This window comes from Triticum aestivum, chromosome 2D (assembly GCF_018294505.1).
Source record: "Triticum aestivum cultivar Chinese Spring chromosome 2D, IWGSC CS RefSeq v2.1, whole genome shotgun sequence".
NCBI lineage: Eukaryota > Viridiplantae > Streptophyta > Magnoliopsida > Poales > Poaceae > Triticum > Triticum aestivum.
Window position 1 is genome coordinate 623,378,647 of NC_057799.1, and position 26,235 is coordinate 623,404,881.

The 26,235-nt window shown below is 45.3% G+C and overlaps 2 protein-coding genes across 2 annotated transcripts; both read left to right on the forward strand.

Moving 5' to 3' along the window:
- The first annotated feature begins 5,320 nt into the window (after positions 1 to 5,320).
- Positions 5,321 to 6,814, forward strand: LOC123050514 (uncharacterized). The gene is made up of 2 exons (XM_044473297.1): positions 5,321 to 6,009; positions 6,747 to 6,814. The coding sequence occupies exons 1-2, from the start codon at positions 5,533 to 5,535 to the stop codon at positions 6,753 to 6,755; spliced, it is 486 nt and encodes a 161-aa protein (XP_044329232.1). The 5' UTR covers positions 5,321 to 5,532; the 3' UTR covers positions 6,756 to 6,814.
- Positions 6,815 to 7,043: 229 nt separating this feature from the next.
- On the forward strand, positions 7,044 to 9,587 carry LOC123056081 (uncharacterized). Its single transcript, XM_044479826.1, has 5 exons — positions 7,044 to 7,055; positions 7,148 to 7,267; positions 7,399 to 7,443; positions 7,531 to 7,683; positions 7,787 to 9,587. The coding sequence occupies exons 1-5, from the start codon at positions 7,044 to 7,046 to the stop codon at positions 7,904 to 7,906; spliced, it is 450 nt and encodes a 149-aa protein (XP_044335761.1). The 3' UTR covers positions 7,907 to 9,587.
- Positions 9,588 to 26,235: the final 16,648 nt, after the last annotated feature.

The window sequence follows — 26,235 nt, forward strand, 5'->3', positions numbered from 1 at the left end:
CACAGGTAGTAGTCCCTTATTGATTCGGTTTACCTACCAGAGATGACCCCTAAAAATGTGTGAAGACATTGAAGACAATGGTGGTATGTGAAGATATTCACAACGAAGATTATGACTCATGAAGACATTCACGTGAAGACTATGGAGTGCGAAGACATAGTTGTTTCGTAGTTTCCTTTTCTTCTTTGTTGAGTCATAGGAACCACCGCACTGTTAAGTGGGGTCCAAGTGAACAAAGTCAGAGTGACTGAAGTGATGCTCAACCAAATCCTATGTCTTCGAGTGAAGACAATGAGAGCAAATCTTATCCAGAGCTGGATGAGTCAGCTTTACTTGTAGCCCAAGTCAAGCTGCCGCGTGTGTTTGAAATCTGACCGTTGGACACGTTCAGTTCCATAGTGACCCAGGGTCATTTCAGACAAATCAGGTCGGGTTGCCTCCTGGCTATAAATAGCCCACCCCCTACACCATAAATTGGTGGCTGCTCAGAGTTAGTACACGGCTTTTGTCGTTTGAGAGCAACCCACCTCCGAAGCATTTGAGAGAGAGATCCTTGCGAGGACAAAGCCCAAAACACCCAGAGCCAAAGAGTGTTTGGCATCACTAAAGTCTTTCTGTCCGCGTGATCTGAAGACTTATTACACTTGAGGGATGTGAATCCTCCAGCCGGTTAGGCGTCGCGTTCTGAGCATCCAAGAGTCATTGTGGATTACCGGTGAACGAAATCTGTGAAGGTTTGGAAGTCTACCTTGAAGACTTACCTGAGTATTGGGCGAGGACTAAGTGTTCTTAGCTCAAGGGGAATAAGGTGAAGACGCGGTCTTCTGAGTTGAATCTCAGCCTCCCTAACCAGACGTATAGTTGTCACGGCAACTAGAACTGGTCCAACAAATCCTTGTCCTCTCCAAGCAACTGGTTCTATCACTTCCCTCTCTTTACTTACAGTTTGTCTTCATGAAGTCATTGCCTGCTTGCATGATCTGATTGACTTCACTGTGTGAAGACTGTTGTTGTTTGGCTTCATATTATCTTCAATCCTGATCCATACTACCTAGCTGCTAATAGTCTTCGTGCTTTCACTTCATTGTTTACTTGTTTATGGCTTGTCTAGTGTACTCTACCTTCCACTACATATCAATAGGTTCATTTCTATTGTCTGTGTTCGAAACTACCATGTTTTGAAGACTTTCATAAAAATTGCCTATTCACCCCCCTCTAACTAGCACTTTCAATAGGTATCAGAGCAAGGTGCTCCCTTGTTCTGTGTGATTCGGTTTAACCACCTGGAGTTTTAGCTATGTCGACTGCAGGGATAATCAAAGTCTCCGCTGCGTGCCCTGTCTTCGATGGCACTGATTACCCCTACTGGAAGAATAAGATGTGTATGCATGTTGAAGCCATTGATGTCGACCTCTAGTATGTCGTCAAGAACGGTGTTCCCAAGGCTGTTGAAGGTGTCACCCCTGCTGATGTCAAGAAGTTCATTCAACTGGATTCTACTGCCAAGAACATCATCTATGGTCATCTTACCAAAGGACAGTATGGTCGTGTGAGTGCTCTACAAACTTCGAAGCTAGTCTGGGACTGGCTCTTCAAGGTCAATGAAGGCGTCTCAACCCAGAGAGACTCAAGGATCAGTGTTCTTCACAACCTCTTCAACCGCTTCAAGAGAAATGACAATGAGAATGTCAGCTCACATTTGATCGCCTCAATGACATCACAAATGAGCTTCGCGCACTCGGCGCCAATGAGATCACCAAGCATGAAATCATCAAAACACTTCTGAGATCGCTTGACAGCTCATTCGACACCCTGGCCATGATGATTCAAGAACGCCCTGACTTCAAGACTCTCGATCCGTCTGACATACTTGAGAGGCTCAACACACATGAGTTCCAGCAATCTGAGAAAAGAGATATCTATGGTCCCAACTATGGCCGAAGTCGCGCTTTGAAGGCAAAGGTTGTTTCCTCTTCTGAAGAAGAATCTGACAGTTGTTTTGATGATCCTGAAGACATTGGAAAGGAGCTTGCTATGCTTGTGAAGAAGTTCCAGAAGTTCACCAAGAAGAAAGGCTTCAGAAAGTCTTCAAGATCCAGCTCAAGAAATGATGAAGCTTCCACTCGTGATCACAAAAAGAGAACATGCCACAAGTGCAAGAAACCTGGTCACTACATCTCTGAGTGTCCACAGTGAGACAATGAGACCAAGAAGAAGAAGAAAAGCAAGGAATATGATTCTGATGACAAGAAGAAGAAGAAATCCTCAAAGTCTTCTTCCAAGTCTTCGTCCAAGTCTTCATAATACAAGAAGAGCTCATCTGGCAAGGCTCGTGCTTTTGTTGGCAAGGAGATGGATTCAAAGGAGGAGTCTGCTTCTGAGGAGGCAGAGGTGGAGTCTGAGGAGGAGTCCGACTCCGGCGTTGCAAGTCTGGCTCTAGCTACAGCCTACGTTGCCAAGTCCATCTTCAACACTGAAGACAATGGCTCCGTCACCCCGGAACAACACCCCGGAACAATGAGCTTCCGTAATCGTCTCCCGCTCCTTTCCAATGATGGCACCGCCGAGGTACAAAACCGTAAACCAAAACGTACATTCCCACGAACAATAATCCATGGCAATAAGTTCTCCGCTGATTACTATCCATTTTTACACCATGATAGCAGTGACTAGTAAACCGACAACTACTCGATCAAACTGAAACATTGTCCGAATAAACCCAGAACTACTAACCGAAACAATAGACCCAAAATAAACCAAAACAGCAAACCCGGAACAGTAAAACCAACAAAGCAGAACAATACCTGAATAAACCAAAAACATTAACCTACCCGAACGGTAAACCGAAATAGGCAAATTGTACCCGAATGGTAAACCGACATACCACCAAGTACAAATCACTATACGACAATTATTATTGCTGTTTCCAAATGCATGCCATGGAGCATATGGCAAACATACACCTTTTAGCTCCGCCGCCATTAACCAACGATATGCATCTAGGCCCAACTAAACAGTCTGATGCTTCCTCTGTATTAACAACTGATGCACCACAAAATAATCCACTTGCAGCTCCACCATCAACTAATTTAGCTTTATAGAAAAATGAAATGCCTTAGTTAGAAGAAAACGAGGTGCAGACAATTAGAGTACATTCTACAATACAGTTAAGAAAAAATATAACACTAATTCTACTTTCCTTATTGAATGTCGCCATGCCTCACATGCTAAAGAAATTCCACAAGGACAAAAAGACAAAATACTAATGATTTACCCACAGGTAGCAAACTAAAAAATGGTTTTCAATATGATGCACTGTCTCTACAATGATTTGTTCTATAATGCACCTTTATTATTTAACTCTTTGCAATAAATAAATCACGGTACATACAAAACTTCAATCACATTGTCCTCAAAACACTTCTGAAACAAGTCAAGCATCTCTACAAGCAAGGACAACAATGTCATTACGATGGATGTAAACGTGTTATAAATAACCTTAGTGCACCAATGAACCTTGCCAAAACGAATCCCCACCTCCTTTCTTTCCTATAAAACTCAAACAAAACAAAACAAATCCAACCAACTAAACATGAAAAAAAGACCTACATGCAATAAATATTTAAATTAAAGTATTTATTTGAAATATAAATGAGACTTCCCACTGGCGCGGCGTGCGCCGCGCATCTTCGGCGCTAGTATATAAAGTAATAAAGTATGGAGTGTTTCTGCCCGTCCGCTGTACGTACATTTTATAAAAAGCTCACTGGTGGTTTTTTAAACAATCCATGACCCAGTATTAAGTCCCTCTCCTTTCTCACTATCTGCTGGGCATCAACCCAACTTATGTATCCACTGTCGTGCGCACTAGGCGTTGGTTAGTATTCCACGTTCAGCTACAGTATACCCAGTTCACTCTATTTTCAGCCCATTTAGGTCCTTGGTCTTTATCATTTACAGAGAATATGTTAAAATGATCATGCTATAACTTTGCAAATCTAACTCGGATTAAAATAATTTATATATGTAATTTGACCAGAAAAATGCTTAATTTTCAACCGTCCTATTGGTCGCTCCTGTTAACTAATATAAAATTCATTTTAGGGTATAACCTTAATTAACCTAATTAATTGCTATGGAATATTAAATGTTTTCTACCTTATTTAAATAGGTTGCATATGTTAAATAAAGTATGTTAGAAGGGACTACAGTGCACCTTTTTTCTATAGACTACGGAGTAGCGAATATGTGTGTGTGTGGGGGGGGGGGGGGGGGGGGTGCGTGCGCGCGCGCGCGCGTGTGTGTGTGTGTGCGTTTACCCCATTTAAATTGGCTACGTATGTTAAATAAAATATGTTAGGAGGGCCTGCATTGCACTCTTTTTTTTTGCAGACTAAGGAGTAGCAAACAATATTTATGCTTTGTGGGGTTGGAACTCATGATCGCAAAGGCCCCAACCAACTGACCTAGCATGTGCTTGTGCTAAAATAGAGGTTCATTGTTTAACTAAAAAGTCTCACTTTGACTCTTTGGATGAGAATACATCAATTTATATACATTTATAAATTGTGTGGTAATCGGGAAGCCACTTCAAGAACCTAAGAACAGAGGGAGTGAAGGAATTAAATGGATTTGGGCTAGCACGACAGATTTTGCTCTAAATAAATAAAATCGTTGGATTTGCATGGATGGTTGCGTCAATATAAATTAAGCGGCTTTGTAAGTAAGACTAGATTTTGGGATTGTTGCTATGAGGGGGAGACCCTATAATTAATGGATTAGTTCTTTCCGAGTCCATCAATCTTGCGTTAATAATCCATTTTCAAGACTGTCATGAGATAACCACAACAAAGGAGGGAGTAGAATTCAACCTTGGTATGCGTATCCCTGCCGCCATCAGGTGGCACTGCACGAATGTTGTCGTGTCGCATTGATATATGTTTTGGTGGACATGCTAATTTTCTCCCGTTGGAGCGCACGACATATGTGCTGGTGAATATTTGATTTTGGACGTTAGAAGACAATCCTACGGAGAGAGAGAGACCTATTTTACCTTCTGTAGGTCGACCTATCGCCTTAGTGCTGGCCAAAAGAGAGAAAAAAACAATGCTAATAAATTTTTTGAGGGGGAAAAAACAATGTTAAATGGAAAAGGTTGAAAATGGGCTTCTTAAAGAAAACAGAGACAGCTATTGGGCTGGATGCCCAACGGTCATCGGATATTTCTCGCAGGCCCATGAGATAGGATTCTCCAGCCCATAAAAGAGCTTCCCTTCTCCCTTCCCGTCCCCTCCTCGGACTCTCTCCCCCGTCACCCCGCGCGCTTTGCCTGAAATCCACCACCGCCCCCAGCCAACCACCTCGCCGGAAATCGAGAAATCCACCGTCAGCCAGTTCGCACCTCCTCGCCCGGACCCTAACTCCAGCATACTCTACAATCCGGTCAGCCGCGCCGCCGCGCTGCTCTCCTAAGCTCTCCCCGCCACGCCCGAGCGGAGCCCGGCGGCCAAGAACCCTTCCTGGTCGGCGGGAATGGCGAACAAGAAGTTGGCCCCGAACCGGGGCAAAGGTTCGGCGGCCAAGGAGGCGGGGGTGTCCGCGCTGCAGCTGGCGCGCTCACCGCCGCCAGGGACACGGCGCCGAGCGCCCCCTTTCGCCGCTGAGAACGCGGCGCCCGCCCTGGCGTCCGCCTCTTCCAAGAACAAGGCCCCATCCCTGGACAAGAAGGCGTCCGCCTCTGCCAAGAACAAGGCGCCCGTCCCGGACAAGACCAAGGCGTCCGCCTCTTCCAAGAACAAGGCCCCCGTCCCGGACAAGACCAAGGCGTCCGCCTCTGCCAAGAACAAGGCGTCCGCTTCCGATGAAGATGAGGTGGCTGGACCGCCCCAGGACACAGCATTGAGGAGATTCATCAACTTCCTGTGCGAGAAGGCGGCATCCATGCCGTGGAGGGGACTACTCGACGCCTTCTTGACTTGGGTGCACAGCAGGAGCAGCGCCGGCGGCAAGGTGAGCAACCTCTGTCCAGCTATGTAATACGAGTCTCATTCAAGTTGGACGTTGGCATTGAAGTTGGCATTTGGATTTGATTCCTCTTTCATGTCAGATTTAGTATCTAGGAAATATGAAATGAAAAATGTGGTCAGATTTTGTGTGGACTGTTTCACCTTATTGTGACAATACTGCATATAAATGGAACATTAAGACATTTTGTCAAGATAAAAAACACATCCTTTTATTCTTATTGGGCCCAGGAAGAAGGTTCTACCATCAGCAGCAGCCAGCAGGCTTCACCTCACCTTCTCTAACCTGTCATTAAGACATCTTACAGATCTGAAAGCACTATTTGATTTCTGTAAACACTCCATAGTGCCGCCATTTGTGTGCTTGGTAGTTTCAATATCTGTACCCTTAATTTTTGTACCCTTCCTTGAGAAATTGTCCATAAAGAGCAGACTTGCTTATGGTGCCTCGACCATTTCTTTATGATCAGTATTCAGTAGTCACATCTTGATGTTTACCTTGTGTATTTTGCTTAATTTTTGCCGCCCGTGACTGTCATCATTGCTTTAGTAGGAGATTGTGCAGAGAATGATCTGCCTTGCTTTTTCTTGGCAGGTTGAGGCTGTCGCCATTGCTTTAGTTGATTTATATTTATGAAGTGGAAGCACTTAAACATTGAAATTTCGTCTGTGCTTTTGCAATATGCTTAGGAGCACTAAAATTCATACTTTTATTGTTATTAGGCCCACTGAAGGTTCTGCCCATCAGGAGCATAGGGAGAATAACACTCAGCAGCAGGTTTCACCTCAACTTCCAGTGGTAATGTTATTGAAGTTGCCTTTGTGTTTTTACAATATGTTATGGTGTCAACACAAAAAAATTCCTACACAGAATAGCTTTGGTAGTTGAATCTTTGAGTTAATTTTCTTACTAGTTTATAACATGTTGTTGTTCTAGGTTATTATTTCATTTTGTTGTCAATTAGCACTCTTTATATCAAGAAATGATTTATTTCCATCTTAACTTTGCTTGCAAATGTTATGTGGAACAATGTCTTGATGTGTTAATGTTTAGTTAACTCATCTTTCTGAAGTGGAAACTCTAACATGTTGAAATTTCCTCCATCCTTTTGGAATATGTTCAGGAGCGCCAACGCCAGAACTATGCTTTCAAATATGGCAAGGACGCAAGGCGCAGGAAGAGGCATGATTGTGACAGGAACGAAGCAGACCGCAGTGTACCTACAGACCTTTCAATCAGTCAAGTAAGTAGAAGGTTCCTTCATGTCCATGTTCTAGATTATTCTTGCATTTTATTGTCAATTAGCACTCTTTATATCAGCAGCACAGCAAATGCTTTATTTCCACCTTAAGTTTGTTTGCACATGTTGTGCAGGCCGAAGCAGACCGCATTATACCTGCAGGCCCTTCAATCAGTGAAGTACGTGAAACTGCTATGCCTGACTATTTGCTGAAATAAGATATTAGAGAAACAATTATATATAATTTGCAAATTATACATTTGCAGATTGTCGAGGACTCCCAGAAGTTCGATCGGTATTTGAGCAGTGATATTCACCAGGAATACATCAAGATCATGTCAAGCTGCCCACCGGATATGGAGGTGTGCACGTTTTGCTACTTCGAGAAAGGCGTTGACACTCGAAGGTCTCAGTCAAATGTAAGTTTTAGTGGCAAACGAAACATTGTCTCGTATATTTTGTTCCATGTGCTGTTGGTTTGAGTTCAGGTGCCTTTTGTTTACGTTCAGTTTCATTTCGCAGAGAATTTCACACGTAAGCGACTGGCATGCCAGCTTGGCTGGCGTGAAGTGCACGAATTGCCCAGCGAGGTTTCCTACAGAGCACGTCCGGGACCTGCATCGCATGTATTGCAATGCCTAGTTAAGGTTTTGCCTAAGCTCCTAGGTACTTTCTGTTGGGAAGATCCGCAGTAGCTGTAGACTGAAACCAGAGGACACTGGACGAGTTGCAATGAATGTGATCTGCACTTTGTGTAATCCTCCTGAGGATATTTGGTAGCAGGCGTCTGCAAGTAGCCTTATTGGGATTGAAGAACTACAGAGTGTGCTGATAAAAAGATATGGGATACAGTGCAATGCTCTTGTAGGATGATCTGTGAGATAAATTTCAACCACAGACTGTGAGCCCAGTGCGCTCAGGTTGTTGAGAAAATGATTTTATTGGTGGATGATGTGTTGGAGCTACTGTAGAACTTACTGTTGGTTTGTCCAATACGATTGTGCTGCTCGAAAATTATTCAAAAGGGGAAGCTGGTGACAAGTGACGTCTTCATCATGACATGGAAGCATGACGTGTGTAGCTTCACTTATTTGTTCTAAGTTCTACAGGCAGTCTGGCACAGGATGTGTGGCATTCAGATCGGTGGTGGGCAATTCTCTTCTGCTTAATTAATAGATGAGGCAATCTTTGCCTCCGTTTCGAAAAAAAAAGATCGGTGGTATCATGGTCTCAATTTTCTGTAGGTTTGACTGCTTCTGGGAAAAGTGTTGAGCACGGATAATTCTGTTAAAGTTTAGCTTGGGAACCCAAACTCGGATTAAAGGCTTTCATATTTATCTGAACATATTCACCATCTTGTAGTTTTGAGTTTTGACAATAGGACTGAAGTCTTTACATTGCAAAAAAGCTAATGAAAGATTGTTAGACACGTTGCAAGCACAACTGGTTTATGATGACAAATCGAGGGTAAGAGGTTCTTTTAGATCAATAGGACATCACACCACCATCTCATTTTCAGTGAAGTTTAAGAGGTTTTTGAAACTACAGAATGAGGATGGACAAAAATATCTGTTTCGAGGACAAAAATATCCTTATAACCAAACTGTATTTCATTGTGAAGGCAAGTTTGGAGATTCCCAGTTTCTAGCATGGGTTGATGGATACTAAACAGCCGATGCCATTTTGACCTAAAAAAGTTGGCAATGGAAAAAATAACTCTCCTTTGGGAAGATTCATGGTGGCTAAAGCCAGAGTTGTGGTATGTGAGATTTTGTTGAGGCAGGGAATAAGAAGTCTCCGTTTGCAAAGGTAAATGAGTATTTTCTGTGGGGAAGATTAGCAGTACCTGAAGATTTATTTGTGGGACTGTCAGACTGTATTAGACAGTTACTATGGAGTGAAACCAGAAGGACGTTGGAAGAGTTGCAAAGAAAATACACTACATATTTCTTTGTATAATCCTCCTGATTCAGTCCTGTGGATATTTGGTAGCATGGGTTCCGTTTGAAATTCTTGTTTTCCCAGTCTGAAATTTTAGGGGCCTACGAGTATAGTGTTATTGAGATTGAAGAACACCAATGTGCGCTATAAAAAAATGAGACAGCTATTGCATGTTTTTGTCGAATGATTCATCGACACATTGCATGAGAGCAATGTCAACCACAGATTGTGAGCCCAGTGCGTTCGGGTTATTGGGAAAATGGTTTGTCGGTCATCGTTACGTTGTCCAATTCAGTTATGCAAATTCACCATTCTGTAGCATGGCCGCAGATGCCATTCCCAGAGTTGATTTCCCATGTTTTAACAGAGATAATCAGAAATTGTGGAAGAAATCATGTGGATCTTCACATTGTGGAACGTGCACCCCGTGTTTTGGATAGATATGGGCACAATGCACTTAGCGGGCAATACGGCTCTGTGGCTTGAATCTAAAAGGCTGCAGATGCTCAACACCACTTGTGATGACATTTTTGTGATGCTGACAGTGCAATTTGGGCCCGATCAGACATATCAATCCGACCACCACTGTATCTAATTTTGTGGAACAGCGTTGAGGAATTCTGTTTAAGGTCAGTTTGGGAATCCAAATTCAGATGAAAGGCTTTCGTTTTCAGTTGAACATGTTCACGAGACTGCAGTTTTGAGATTTGGCAATAGCACTGAAGTCCTTACATTGCAAAGAAGCAGAACGTGGGAAGAAGTGCAAAGGAATTATTCTCCATTTCTTTTTTCAATCATCCTGATGGCGTCCTGATGGGATTGTTTAAATCCTCTCCTTTTCCAGTCTGAAATCCCAGGAGGGGTCTTCTCCTCGGTTTCACTTGGAATGTGAGCGTTCATTTGAAGATCAAGTATATATTCTCGTACTGATGAGAATTTATTCGGGTGTTGGGCGAACAGTTTCAGCAACAAAACTCGAAAGCCGGTAGTGTCTGGGCTGCCAGTGGCTCTGCGGAAGTGGAATACAATAAAGACGTCTTATTGTCAGCATATTTTGCCTAATTATTCTCTCACCGTCATTCATTCTATTTTCAGCTTGATTCGTGCTTTGCACTTTTTTCCGGATGAGCAAAGCAAGGAGAAGCCTTCAAAGGCTGGGCTCCGGTGGCAAGGGGCAGAATTTTCAGACCTCTAGCATCCCTTCCTCATTTACCTCCTCGTGTTCTCGCGACTTTCACCGCATGTTAGTTTATGAATCAACGTTTTACATCTAACAAACCCATTTTGGCTTATGTAGGTTGTATGTTTGATGCCTTCACGTTGATGTGGACCGAAGCTTGTTCTTCAATCCTCATATTCATAAGAAAAGAGACAAGAAAATATGTTGGCAGTCATTAAATTCTCTCCACAGATTTGTAGACAGTTAGTAAAGTCATGAGTTTAGTTGTGAACAGTTAGCTCAGTGATTCTCCCAAAAAGTTGGGCAAATCGTTCTCCCAAAAAGACAGCAACTAGGAAGAACGAGACATGAAGATAGCTCAGTGATTCTTCTTGTCTGGTATACATATGTAATCGTAATTACTGTAAAGATATTTGGCCCTGGAGGTCTTCTTTGTTGTACAACTTGTGCTTAAATTTAAGCAAGAGCCCTCGGATTCTGGAGGCGAAGATTAATGACCTCTACTTTTTGGACGTCCGATCATATCCCAGGACGTTGCGATCCACTGACTGATGATTTCCTCCAAACAAAATGCAGACAAACTGCACATAATTTGGAAGAGATACATGAACATCGCACTTTTAGACACATCTGCTACCCTTGTCGCACTTTATCTGCGACTGCGATGAACATCTGACAAAGAGAAAAACAAAGACCAAACGGTGTACTTTCTTATGTTGGAAGGAAATACAAATAATTTTGCATAGGGAAAATAAGATTACGCTACAAGCAGCAAAAATAAGATACCCCTCAGCTTTCCCATTGTACTAATGAGTTTACAGCATGGCTTTTCCATTTCAACCCAGGGACGAAAAACCCCTCGGCTTGTTCTGCTGGAGTTCTTCTCTTGTTCATGAATTTGAGCAAGAGCCCTTGGTTTTTAATTTATTTTTTAGATGAAGAGCCCTTGATTATGGAGGTGAAGATTAATGACCTCTACGTCTTGGACACCTGATCATACCCTCCCAGGACGTCAGGTATTGGCTGCTCTCCGTGCTGATCATATCCCAAGTGCAATGATGATGATTTTCTCCAAACAAAATGCACATAATTTGGAAGAGATACATGAACATCACACTTTTAGACACATCAGTCACACTTGACGCACTTTATCTGCGAGGAACACTAGACAACGAGAATAACAAAGACTAAAATGTACTCCCTCCGTTCCTAAATATTTGTCTTTTTAGACATTTCAAATGGCTACCACATACGAATGTATGCAGACATATTTTAGAGTGTAGATTCACTCATTTTACTCCGTATGTAGTCACTTGTTGAAATATCTAGAAAGACAAATATTTAGGAACGGAGGGAGTACTTTCTTATATTGGAAGGAGGTACAAAGAATTTTGCATAGGGAAGAAAAGATAATGCTACAAGCAGGAAAAATAAGACATCCCACATCTTTCCCATTGCACTAATGAGTTTACACCATGACTTTCCAATTTCAAACAGACCCTGTGCTTAACAGATTACAGTGCCCCTACAGATCAGGTAGGCACAGATAATATAAAATAAGAAAATATAAGCGGCTCGCGGGCACACCCCGTTACAAGAATCCAAACATGAAACTGGTATTGAGTCACTCCATCAAGGATCAAACAAGGAAGGTTCATAGTTTGCCTATCGCTGGGTTACAGTTTTGTAAGACTTGGTGTTATCCATATGGGATTAGGCCAGTTGGACCAAGGCTGAGGGGACACAAGTTCCTCACAAGTGTTATTTGCCAAGTCATAGATTCCAATATCACGACGGTTATTCTTCCATCCAAAAAGATACAGCTCGCAATCATCTGTAAAATAGGCATGGTTTGCTTTCAGATGTGGATACTCTTCAACACCTAGACAAAGTGTTTGGTTGTGCCCAAGAAGCAACACATGATCATCCAAGCTATCTATTCCCACAAGCTTTTCAGACGTGGTTTCAACTTTAAATATCTTGATATCTCTGGTATTAGTCAGATGTGTTGCAGGGCCAGCATCTTCAACATACTGACTAGCCTCTTGGGTTCTCCATGTTAGGATGATCTCCACCGTGTGGGCCCAACGGCCCACCGGGCCCTTAGATCCGCGCCCTGATCGGGGGCGCTCAACCCACTATGGTTGACGGGCCCCTGTCACCTGCACTATATATAAAGAGGTGGGGTCGGCGGCTCGCAATATGAGGTTCGTCGCAACGCCGTACACCCCACCTAATCCCCTACCGATCTAGGGTTAGTGCAGTGCTGATGGGAAGCGCCGCCACCACTTCGCCCACGATCTGCCATCACCACCGCCGCCATCCACCATGGCCACCCCATCGAGTTCATCCGGCAAGGCAGAAGGTAAATCACCGGATTGATCTAAGCCTACCCGATCCAAGAGGTCTATCAATGGTATCAGACCATGTAAGGCTAAGATTTTCGGTACAAAGAAGATACAGAGAAAGAAAGATCCCTCCCTCCCCCCAAGAACCCTAGACAGGGCAAAGAAAAATTCCTCAACAGAGAAAGTAGCGCCGCCGTCATGGCCGCGCCGTTCCTCTCGATCCGGATGGGCATCGGCATGCCGAGCCATTCAGAAGAAGAACACGGGCAATGGGGGCACCACGCCTTCACCACTGCCAAAAGAACAGACCCCATCAGGGCAAAGGGGCACCGCGGCCAAACCGCTCGACGGCGGCACGCTCACCACACGGGGAACGCGCAACCGGCGAGGGGGATGGCAACGGCGCCACTGCAGGACTGCTCTGCCATCGCCGCGGGCAGGGGGAGCACAGAAGGGCGGACCATGCGTCTCACTCCCTCTTTGTTACAGAAAGGAAAAGAGGGAAGGGAAAGAGCTCGCGCGGCGCGGTGGCACGACGTTGTCGTTGCCGGCCGTCGGAACCCCATCCCGCTACGGCGAACAGGGGAGCAGAAAAGGGCTCCACCGCGTCTCTCTCTGTTGAAGGAGGTGTGGGTGGAGGAAGCAAGAAGGGGGAACGGGAAGAAGATGTGGCGCTCGCCGGCGAAACGGCTGGACCGCTGGAGGAGCTCCGCCGCCGCGGGAGAGAGAGCGAAGAAGGAGAAAGAAAGCGCGGCACGACGCGGTGGTCGACGCCGTCGCCGGCGCCCTGGGCACGGCGCGGTGCCACGGCGAGCGGGGCAGAGACGTCGAAGGGAAGAAACAGAAATGGCTAGGGTTTTCGGATCGGTCGGGGGGCTGTTTTGTTCACGCGAGATCGACGCTGGATCGAGTTCGACGGCTGGGATTGAAACCCTAGCTCGGTGCCTAGCTCAGAGCGGGCCTTTGGGCCGAAAGTGGAGGCGGGGCACCGCCGCCGCTGGGCCGTGGCCAGCCACCGCGGGCACGCGCGCGGGGCGCTGGGCCGAGGCGGCAGTCGCGCGCTGGGCCAGCTGCATTTTTTTAATTTTTTTTTGTTATTTGTCCAGATTTTGGGCAGATTTCAAATAGTTTTTCTATGCAATTTTTTTTCCAACGAAAAAAAATGTTTTAGAAAATAGAAAATGGAAAGAAAGTTTATGTAAAGAATAAAAAGTTCATGAATTTTCTATTCATGTTTTTTCTGCTGCAAATAAAAATAAAAGTGCTCCTTTAAAAGTGAATAGAACTAAAGTAAAAGATTAAATTGTTGCTTCTCTAATGCATTTTCGAACCAACCGGTTAAAATTGCTTAGAGAGTAAAATAGTACAAAATTGTTTCTGAATAGAATATTATAAAGTTTCCGCTGCAAAGTAAAAGTTTTATCCTCCAATTAAATTGGAACCAACGGGAAAATTTAATTGGAAGAATTGTTCTTAGCAATGTTTTTCCCCTATAGGTGAAATAAGATGCAGATAGTTTCCGATATGATAAAAGAAAGATATTTGTTTTAAAGTTAAAATATGGTATTGTTATTTTCTGACCAATGTTGATGATAACAATTATAATTCTATGAGTCTTATGTTCAAAGCTTAAACTCTGATAAATTTTGTGTCAAAGTGATCAATTTTCAGAGAACAGTTAAAGATGAAGAAATGCTCTTGAACTAGAGAAATGCATATTTCTTGTTTCCGCTGCAATAAAGTTGATGATGATGATTATTTCTTAGCAAAGTTGTTTAATAGAAATACTATCATCACATTGTTTATGAGTTATATGCATTATTTCCATTTCCGCCCAACGGTGATATGTAATTAATGTAGAAGAACGAGTTTTATTCTAATTCTACCACAACGGTGATTTAGAGTATAAAAAGAAAGTTTTAAAAAGTTTAATGTGCATATTTTTTAACCAGACCAACGTAGGGTTACTTTTTATGCTCATTATTGTTGATTATTGGCTAACTTTTCTCAGACTAAAAGTTTTCCATGCTTTCATTCGTGAAAGCGAATGGCTGGGTACTTGTTACCCGAAAGATGACCAAGAAAGGTCATAACGTGAGGGAGTATGTTCTCTCTAAAGAATGGCTTCTGAAAGAACATGCGGTGCCCCCATGTTTGGTTTTGGTAATTGATGACAATCTCTATGGACTAATGGTTGCCTTGAGTTATATTTGAAGGATTTGTCCATAGGCAATTCTTGAAGTCCATGTGTTGGTTTCAAGGAGTTTATGTGGTGACCAAGGTGTTATTAAGGAATTATCCAAAGATTGGTCATGTGAGAGTAGAGCTTATTGCAAGCATGTCTTGAAGAAGAAGATTGTGTGATCATTCATGTTTACCTTCAAGACATCATCCAAAAGAAGAGAGTTGGAAAGAGTCAAGGTTGATCAAGACTAAGTCAAGAGTGAATCAAGTTGATCAACACACAAAGCGCACAAGATGTACCGAGAGGGATCAAGCGATCCCATGGTGTGGTAAGCATTGTCAATTACGCTTTGTGTACTAACCCATGATCTTCGTGAGAGTTCTTTGTGGGGTTAGGTTGCGGTGTGCAAGTTCAAGTGAAGCATCATGAATAGATCAAATGCTTGAAGCTTGCCGTCCATTGTGGTGACAATGGACTTGTGAAGATGTGCGGAAGAGTGGCTCACCCATAGTGGAGTATGGGGGAGCAATCAACTAGTCTTCATCGAGCCAACACAACCAAGAAAGGTGGTCCAACTTGAGGGAGTCAAGATCGTCATCATCTAGCTCAAGTGGACCATGTGCAAGGCAAAGGTTTGCTCTTGATAGGTTTTCTATTTTACCGATCTCATGATGGTAGTTGGGAGACCGGGTTATAGGATCGATTGTCGTACTATCAAGGGGGGCTCTGGATGAGTAGCTTGATCGTATCGTTCATAGAGAGCTCAAACCATTGCATCCTTGCATCATCTTTGTTGGTTCTTGTTTGGTTCTTCTCTTTGTGAGTTTTGGAGCTTATGGTCATCTTGATGACAAGCTCGAGTTCATCGAAAATGGAGTTCACTCGCATCTTCTATGATGTTTTCGATATTGGAGGTTATGCCGGTTCTTCTCGGTTGGAGGTTTCACTCCTCTATTTGTTGGCATACCTCCCGTGCCTCTTCTTACTATAACCAGTCTTGTATCCAACAAGCTTGAGTTTGCTCAATTCGGAGCTCATATGAAGAAGTTATGGCAGTTCTGGTTTTCTCCCTGCGGTAGTACCGCGGCCAGAGCGGCAGTACCGCTTATCGCCCCAAGCGATAGTACCGCTGTCCAAAGCGGTAGTACCGCCTATGGCCATAAGCGGTAGTACGGCTACGGTTCCGCGCTGGTACCGCCTCGATTTTGGGTCTTGCATTTTTCGTGTCGAGTTTTGCAGTAGTTGCACGGCAGTAAGGCACGGCAGTTCCGCCTATAAGCGGTAGTACCGCCCCGATGGGCGGTAGTACCGCCTGTAAGCGGTAGTACCGCTCCGGGTCGGGCGGTAGTACTGCTACTGCATTTTTGGTCCCGTGTTCTGCTCCTCCAGCGGTAGTACCGCTGGGGTGCGCGGTAGTACCGCTTATAAGCGGTACTACCGCCCCAAGGTTCATGTTTGGTTGCTCCTTTTCCCTGCTTCTTCCGCCAGAGCGGTAGTACCGCTCGTAGAGCGGTAGTACCGCTCGTGTGCGGGCTGAGCACATAACGGTTGGATTTTTCCCCTTCTATAAAAGGGGGTCTTCTTCCCCAATGAACCTTATCCTTTGAGCTCGTGTTCTTCCCCCATTGTTGACCTTCTTCGAGCTTGCTAACTCTCAATCCCTCCATGGATTCTTGCTAGTTTTTGAGGGAAAAGAGAGAGGAGATCTAGATCCACATTTCCACCAATCACTTTCTCCTCTATGTGAGGGGAACCCATTGGATCTAGATCTTGGAGTTCTTGGTGTTCTCCTTGTTCTTCCTCTCATTTTCCTCCCTAGCATTAGTTGCTTCAGTGGGATTTGAGAGAGAAGGACTTGGGCACTCCGTGTTCCCTTGCCATTGCATTTGGTGCATCGGTTTGAGTTCTCCACGGTGATACGTGGAAGTTACAAGTTGAGAAGCTTATTACTCTTGGGTTCTTGGTGCCCTTGAGCTTGTTCCTCTTGGGTGCTTGGGCACCCTAGACGGTTGGTGGTGTTCGGAGCTCAATCATTGTGGTGTAAAGCTCCGGGCAAGCGTCGGGGTCTCCAATTAGGTTGTGGAGATCACCCCGAGCAATTTGACGGGTTCCGGTGACCGCCCCCAAGGGTTGCCAAAGTGTACGGGTTCGGTGACCGCCCCCAAGGGTTGCCATTTGTACGGGTTCGGTGACCGCCCTCAAGGGTCCCTTAGTGGAATCACGGCATCTTGCATTGTGCGAGGGCGTGAGGAGAGTACGGTGGCCCTAGTGGCTTCTTGGGGAGCATTGTGCCTCCACACCGCTCCAAACGGAGATTAGCATCCGCAAGGGTGTGAACTTCGGGATACATCATCGTCTCCGCGTGCCTCGGTTATCTCTTACCCGAGCCCTTTACTTATGCACTTTACTTTGTGATAGCCATATTGTTTCTTGTTATATATCTTGCTATCACCTAGTTGTTTATCTTGCTTAGCATAAGTTGTTGGTGCACATAGGTGAGCCTAGTTGTTGTAGGTTTTGTGCTTGACAAATTAACCGCTAGGTTTATTCCGCATTTGTTCAAGCCTAAACCGTAATTATTTTAAAGCGCCTATTCACCCCCCCTCTAGGCGACATCCACGATCTTTCAGCTTCAAAAGAAAAGAATTCTTGGATATTAATCCAAGAAAAGAAAAGAAATAGATCATTGAGAGTCTTGGTTGACGAATGTCTTTCATGTATTCTATATGAAGAAGATTTTTCAGTCAACACGATTTGAGATGAAACAAGCAACATGCGTGTTTAATTTGACCAACGTCGGATTAAGCATGTGTGTCAAAGAGCGTTCGGATTTATTTCTGAATTTCATGATTGCATATGCAGTCAAAAGAGCCAATTCTGGCATTTATGTTCCTTACAGGGAATTACCCGCATAGCGGGAAAAGAGGATTATGATAAAACCCGCATGGCGGGGAAAGTCTAGGAAAATACCTGCGTAACTGGGTAAAGTTGACATAGTATTATGTCAAAAATCCTATACGTCAGGAGAAATTTTGGCTAAGACTTATCCTGTGTGACAGGAGAAAGATAGGATGACTCATGTGCGTTTAATGTGTCCCACTCCGGGAGAAAAGTATGGAGTAGCTATTATGCTTTCCTAATATCAACCGTACACCTTATGTGCAACGGTCATTAAGCACTCAATAAATTCAAAGAGAATCAAAGTTACAGACGAACCTAAAGATAAGAATGATATGCAAGTGTGACTTGCAAAAGTGCTAATGATAAAGAACTATTTTGAGTTTCCGAAATGGAATGAGGAATAAGAAAAAGTACTCCCATACCGTTAACAGATAACTTCATTACATATGAAGTAATCAGATACATGAAGTAGATACTCAAAGTTTCCTCAATTCACAAGAGTTGTGAATGGTTTTTTGAAATTGTGGCAGAAAAGTTCTTGCCACATTTCGAGGGGGAGAAAGAAATATGAGATATCCATTAATGAAGAATGTGATCATCTGGGGGAGTACGGCGATCATAATAATACCCCTAAAGAAAAGAAATAGATGTATTCCTGGATCTTTTACAGTTCCGAAAGCAGACTAAGGAATACTAAGACGGTGCTTAAAGTGCCATAAAGAAGAAAGTTTTAACAGAATAAACCCAAATAATAAAGTTTAAAGATACGCCATTTTTAGTAAAGATGGAGTAATCTGGGGGAGCATGGTATGAAAATACCTAAGACTCGAATAGATTGTATCTGAGGGAGCATGTTGTATGACTTATACAACACCTGTTGTTAGCTCCATAAAGGAGGAAAGAGTAAACATGGATCTTGTGATACAGGTCCTGTAATACCTATTGCTTCTTGGAGATGAAAGACTATAGGATCAATTTGCCTATTAGTGGCACATCATGATCGACATCATGATCTGAGTTACATCAGATGAAAGTAAAGACCACAAGGGATACTTCTTCAAGAAGTCTTTTGTGGACTAGAGCAAGTCTCTAGACAGTGGCATTTAAAGTTAGAAGAATCAGATGTTTTTTGGGTTAAAGAAAATGAGAAGACAATTGTATTCATGCAAAGTTATAGAACGGGAAATTCATTTCCTAATCCTGTGCATGTGCATGGCGTCCTACTTGCTAATGGTGATGTCAATCTACTGCAGCAGGAGAAAAGAAGTTCTTGTTCTCAAAGTTCAAAAGAATGTTCTCAGTAGAGTGACTCTCGTTATAATTATTGAGATTCACCAAGAAAAGAAAAGGGGGGGGGGGGGTATTAGGAGTGTCGCATGAGCATACTTTGAAAAGTCTCTAAAGTATGCATGTGAGAAAACCTACGTCTGTTCTTATAGTAAAGGGTAATGATTTTGGGAACTTTAGTGTTCCAAGAGTCAATGTGAAATAGACCAAATGAATATGGTACCATATGCTTCAGCTGTTGGAAGCTTTATGAATGCAAAAGTGTAACATTACCGTGACATAGTTCACATATCCGGGTTGTTTTGGCAATGTCCAGTACATATTTAAATTGATGGAATGGAGTCAAAGATATCGGCCTCATGCTGAAAGAAACAAGTGCTCTCAAAAGGTTGTGAGTGCAAAGATAAAAACTTGTGAAATGTACAGCGAAATCCACAATTGTCGTTGACCTTCACATTAGGAGTTTTTGTGTGGAAGAACTCTATAGAATGAATCATTTATCATCAATGTGATGCAAATATAAAGTATAGCATGATATGAGGTTGAGGGACAGGCAAAATCGTTATGGAAACATGTACCCGGAGTTGATAATGGTTGACAGCAGCGATAACCATTTAAGTAATTCACTCCTATGACAACGAGTCAAGTATGGTGCCAAACACATTGACACAAAGTTGCACGTTGTTAAGGAGAAAAGTCCGGAATTATGTTGAAATGCTTGGAGCATAAAAGCAACAAACAAGTTTTTGCAGATCTGCTTATTAAAGGCTTACCGCCCAGTGTGTTTGGAGAACACACAGTCGACATGGGTTTTATGGTATAGTCTAAAATTTCCGGACAATAAAAGGGCCCAAGGTTAAAGAATTTGTTTCAAAACTAAGAGGTACGTTGTGGCTGTTTGATTCTATCGGCAATTGAGCTGTGACGATGAAACATGTTCTATGTACTGATCTGTTATGAAACGAGTAAAGTAAAAGTATAAGGTCAAAAGTAAAAGTTGAGATCAAGGGGGAGAATGTTAGGATGATCTCAACCGTGTGGGCCCAACGGCCCACCGGGCCCTTAGATCCGCGCCCTGATCGGGGGCGCTCAACCCACTATGGTTGACGGGCCCCTGTCACCTGCACTATATATAAAGAGGTGGGGTCGGCGGCTCGCAATATGAGGTTCGTCGCAACGCCGTACACCCCACCTAATCCCCTACCGATCTAGGGTTAGTGCAGTGCTGATGGGAAGCGCCGCCACCACTTCGCCCACGATCTGCCATCACCACCGCCGCCATCCACCATGACCACCCCATCGAGTTCATCCGGCAAGGCAGAAGGTAAATCACCGGATTGATCTAAGCCTACCCGATCCAAGAGGTCTATCACTCCAGACTTGAAGTAGACCGCCACATGGAGCCTGGACAATGTAAATATTTTCATATAAAATGTTTTTTGCAATGTCCATGATTAACTCTGTTGTGACCACAGGACCTCTGAGATTGAAGGCGAGAATTTTCCCTTGTGATGTCACTGCATATAATAGGCCATCCTTGTAGATGCAGTCATGAAAAAAAGAGTGCTGTGGCAGCCAGGTCCACTTGTCATCCCCTAACCTAGCAAACGAAAGCTGCCCGAATGGATTGTGGATAAGCACCACGATATGTCCACCTGCAGATGCATCATAAAATACAAATGCCTTTACATAGAGGTAGCTCCGTAGCTGGCCAAGAGCAAGGACTGAAGGTCGGCCAGTAGAGAGCCCATATGACCCATATGTGTGTCGCGAGTATTGGTACTCACATAAGGCACCTGCTTCATCAAAAATGGGGGTCACATGCTCGATGGTGATCACCGACGGGAGAGCAATCTGTTGACAGGTGAGTGGATTTAGAAGATGCATCTCAGACCTCTCATCAGCAGTAACCAGCCAGCCATTTGTGGAGCCGATCAGATGCCTACTGCGGATAGGCGGCTCCGGGAGAGTCAACTTGTATGACTTCTTCTCTGCGAGGCTGTAGAGGAAGGCAACACTCTCACCAGCAGATTCAGAGGTGTAGAAGAGGCACGGCGTCTGGGGCCGCTTGTACAGCCCAAGGCTGCATAGGCTGGTATAAACGGAGCGCCAGGAGGAGCAGACGGAGCTGGCACGCTTCAGGTCGGGAATGTCTAGGAGGGCAAATATATCCACGAGGAGTTCGTGCGGCAGCTCCGGCAATCCGCCTACTTCAGTCTCCATGTGTGGTGGATGAATATGTTCGTGTTTGAGGAATTTCTTCAGTAAACTGGGGGGAAGACCAAGCAGCCTGGGCAAAACTCTGAAGAGCAGAGAGAAGAACATCCTTGGGTGTGTGGGTAAACTCCATAAGCCAGTTGTCCTGGCTAAGCTGCAAGCCTCCATCGAAGCAAAACTTTGATCCCCACCTAACCTACAGAAGATGAATTGCTTCAGCGGTGCTTGGAAAGCTGCAGCCTCTGATCTTGATCCCCACCTAGCTGAAGCTGCAACCTTTGATTTGATACAACGAGGTCAGAGGGCCTGGGTACTTATGTGGAGGCCTCAGCACTAATTCGAGTAGGTTCTGGAAATCCGAGTCCAAAAACGCCACTGGTATCGCCCGGATTCCTTCTTCATTGGATTCTTGCTGGTCGGTTCAGACTTTGAATCGAACTGGTAGATGCAACAGCTCCGAGTGTTGGGTCCTCTCTCTCTTCTCTTCTTCTACAAGCGGGCTCCGATTCGGAAAGATGGAAGAGCACAAGTACCCGCGGAACGCCTGTAGCTCGATTGACCGCTTCGGCGACCAACGGCGGCGAGCTGGGGCTTCGCGCAGCCGCCGTCGTCCGTCGCCGGCAGCGGCCGTAACAGAGAGGCGGGCGGTGGGCGTGGGGATTATGTGGTGTGGAGCGGCGGGCAAGGCTAGGGCGGGTAGCAGTGGAGTGAGATGGGCGGGTGGGGATTCGTCGGCGGCAGTGCCTTGCCGGGCGGCGGCGGCGACGGAACCAGCTACCAGGGGTGTTGGTTGGACGGGTACAGTACTGGTTTTACAGTGGGGACTGGGGAGCGGCTCGGGTCACATGCCTAAACAGCTCAGCCGTGTTTAGTTGGTCGCGTCCAGCCTAGTAAATTCCAAATGAGCACCAAAACTGTGCAACACTTAGCGAAAAGCCAGTACTTTACAGAGGAGGCCGTCGGCCCGGTAGCGCTCGAACCCACAAACTTTTTTGAAAATTCGCGGAGATATTTTTAAATTGTGAACATTTGTGAACAAACAGTCATTTTTTGAACTTCACGGGCATTTTTTGACAATTATGGATTTCTTTAACTCCACAATATTTTTAAAAACTCATGAACTTTTTCTAAAATTCTTGAACTTTTCCCCAACTCCCGGACATTTTTTAAAATTCATTAACATTTTCGAACACACGAGCATTTTTTCAAAATTCGGAACACTTTTTTTTAAATCCGAGAATATTTTCCAAATTCTAGAGCATGTTCTGAAAATTCGGAATATTTTTTGAAATACCAAACATATTTTAAATCCATGAACACTTTCTGAAATTCATGAACATTGTTTCAAATTGGTGAATATTTTTGAAAATTCAGAAAAAATGGAAATTCAATAACATTTTTTTTCAAATTCGTGAACATTTTTGGAAATCCAAGAGCATTTTTTAAGTTCTTGAAAAAAATCCAATTCTTTAAGATTTTTTGAAATTCAAATTTTTTTCTTGAACATTTATAAAGAACAAAAAAGATAAACAGGAAAGGGGGAAACTAAAAAAACGAAAGAGCGCCCCGCCCACAATGGCCCGGCCCATAGCTTGCGCATGGGAGGGGGAGGGGTTGGGCGTTTGCCGCCCTCCCGTTGCCTTACGCAGGGAATAGGATGCCCCTATCCTAAAAAGTACGGTTGGGTACTAAGGCCAACTCCAATGCAAGTGTCCATTTCGTCTGGCGGTGTTTGTTTGGATCGGCGCGGACAAAGAATATGGCCTAGCGCAAAGACCCATTTTGTTTTTGTCCATTTTCTGCTCGCTCAGGCCCATTTACTTTCCTAATTTGAGCCATATTTAGGTCCGAAGCGGACACTCTCTGGTCCGTCTTAGCCCGTCTGTCAAGCACCTAACTCTCTCTCATCCTTTTTCTGTCCACTGGCCCACCCACCACCCGACGCACCGCACACATCTCTCTCTCCTGGCCACGACGCAATGTGCTCGGCGACGCTCCCTCCAGGCACAGCGGCATGTCGGCGCTCTCGAGGGCGCTGCGCTCGAGCAGCGGTGCTCCCTCCGGGAGCAAGGCAAGGCGTTGCTCATGAGCGACACCGAGGTCTCCTCTGCCTCGTCGGCTTGGAGGCGACAAAGAGGTGCCCATCTCCGATCCCATCATCTCCGGCACCCCATCTCTGACCCCATCTCCGACATCCCTCTCCGGCTTGGAGGCAAACCACCGGTGCAGCGGCGCTGCTCACGAGCGACACCGAGCCTTTGTTCGTTAAAAATGGGTCTTTCGTGTTGGGTACACATGTGGTGTCCAGCTGTCCGTTCGCGTCCGCTGTCTATTTTGACGACCCAAACAGACAAAAGGCGAATAAAACCCACGCTCGTTTAGGTCGCTGTGTTGGAGTTGGTCTATCTTGTCACTTTAGCTATACGTAAGTCGCCTGAAAAATTTGGATCAGTCGACTTTTTGGCCATTGATTTTTTGCTTTTAGATACGTACTGAACTATAAGCTGGCTTAGATTTTGCTTTTGACTGACCACATATTTGGGTCAGTCAACTTGCTACTGGGCTGAAGCCCACGTATGTGCTCAGTACTCCATTCTGGCCCTTTGTGTTTCTTTGAAAGAAATCTGTTTTTATGTGTGTCGCGGGAACAAATCTGACAGTAGAGATAGGGGGTACGTAGGAGAGGGCAGTGTCCTAGCTACGGCGAAGTTGTACACTCGAATTTTACGAGTTCAGGCCCCTCGCGGAGGAGGTAAAAGCCCTACGTCTTGGTGCCTCGGAGGCCTGTTGATTGGAGTGTTGAGTTACACGGGGTGCGAACCCTTATGCAAGAGGGGAGGGGTGGCTTATATAGAGTGCGCCGACCCCTCGCAGTCCTCCGTTACGCAAGGGTTCAATGAGAGTATAATGTCACGCACGTTACTGGTAACGTCCGTATTAAATGATCTTTAGGATGGCGGAGTGAATGTCTGACCATTGCCTTCTAGGGGTGACTCTAGGTCTTCTGTCCTCCGAGTGGATTCTTCTCCTCCGAGTGAATAATGACGGTCGAGTGGAACTGCGATATCCGAGTGAGATCTTCTGTCGAGTGGACTGCACTTCACGAAGACTTCAGTCGGTATCTTCTATTTAATTTTGTAGGTCCTGGTTTCTTGTGTAGTGTCCCAGGGTAGGGCATGCAGGTTAGGTCTATGACCTTACCCTAGGTACATGTCATCATCGTTAGCCCCCGAATGGATTAAGGACCGAGTGAAGAAGGGTTGAAGTTGATTCTAACCCGATTCAATCTCCCGGAGACACTTTCTTATGGGCCCAAAAGCATGCTAGTATTTTAACCCTTCGTTAGTCGCCTTGATCGATTCTGGCTTTTGGAATCTCCGAGTGAAATATGCAGCATGGTATTGAGCAGATTGGATTTGGGTATCTTTGGCGCGATCGACTGATTCACTGGACCCGGATTTCACGGGATTCGAAATTTGGAGAAGCGCGCGGGCCGGGGCGTGGCACAGTAAGCGGGGCAAGGGGAGAGGGACTCCTCGATCCACGCGCCACCTTTTTCGCCACGTATGAAGTGGGCCGGTTGCGGGATGCGTTTGGATTGCGCGGGCCCACAAGTCAGCCACTCGGATGTGTGGTCATTTAAGGCGACGCCGCCGATGCGGGGAACAGTGCCTGCCATTCTCTTCTTTCTCCTCTGCCACTCTGCATCGTCTCCTCCGGCGCAACTCCCTTCTGCCCACTCCACTTGAGCTTTGCAGCAATGGTGAAGGACAAGACCAAGGCCTTGGAGCATGCGAAGAAGTCGGCGGCGAAGGGCAAGAAGCCGGCCAAGGGGTCGTCCTCGCGGTCCGCCCTGCCGCCGGGCTGGATCCAAGGGGACTGGATCCCCTCGACGATTTCGGTGGAAGATCTGGAAAATCTAAAAGCTGGCGGTCTAATCACGGCAGGGTCCTGGAGGTTGCTGGAAGGGGAGATCGAGCCTGAGCCGCACGACGGTGAATGAGTCCTCCTCACGACGCATGTCGAAAGAGGTTTTTCAATGCCCCCACATACATTCTTTCGAGGTTTTTTGAATTTGTTCGGTGCTCAGATCCATCATTCCCCCCAAACTCCATCTCATACCTTGTCGCATTCGTTTCGATGTGTGAGAGCTTCTTGGGGTGCCACCCACACTGGGGATTGTTCAGGAATATTTTCACTTGCCGATCTCAGTCGGTGAAGAAAGCTAATCCGACTGACGAGAGGACGCATGTGATCCAAATGAGCGGGAGGCTACGAGTCTAGATGAGGGGTAGGAGATCTTTCCCTCCTATGACCTTTCCTGAATCCATTAGGGGGTGACAGTCGACCTGGTTTTATTGCAAGGACGTCCCGACTCCGGGTCAGTCGATTGGCCTTCCCCTTTTCTCTCTAGAGAGACTCCGCACCCCTCGTTCATTGACTGTATCTGAGGAGGAGAAGAAGGGTGAGGTATCCATCTTGGTCGACACGGTCGTTGCTTGGTCCGGGGTGGATTGACAGGCATGGACCTGTTGGAGGTGTTCCTCGGTCGACACATCCAAACCTTGCAAGCTCGGGACCACCCCATGTGGTTGTACTCGGGCCTAGAATACACCACTCGGACTCACCCGGAGGAGGTCAGCGAGGAGACGGTGGCCCAGTGGCTTCAGAGTATCGCTGGAAACAAGGACAACCCGCGCGGAGCCAAGCCGATCTTGCCATTCGACGCCGAGAACTCTCCAGGAGATGTCTGGCGCCACTTGTCGAGTGTTTTATCTTGTATTTTTTTAATATGCAGCTATTATGGAATCCGACTGACATTTGCAACCCGTGCCTTGCAGGTTTTTACGAAGATGTACTCGCCCGTGCCGAACGGAGAACAACACCTTGGAGGAGCAGAGAGCGAGGGCGG

Coding starts and splice junctions, on each gene's coding strand:
- LOC123050514 (XM_044473297.1), top strand. CDS start 5,533: ATGGCGAACAAGAAGTTGGCCCCGAACCGGGGCAAAGGTTCGGCGGCC.
- LOC123056081 (XM_044479826.1), top strand. Junction 7,268..7,398: donor CAGACCTTTCAATCAGTCAA/GTAAGTAGAAGG, acceptor CATGTTGTGCAG/GCCGAAGCAGACCGCATTAT. Junction 7,444..7,530: donor CAGGCCCTTCAATCAGTGAA/GTACGTGAAACT, acceptor ATACATTTGCAG/ATTGTCGAGGACTCCCAGAA.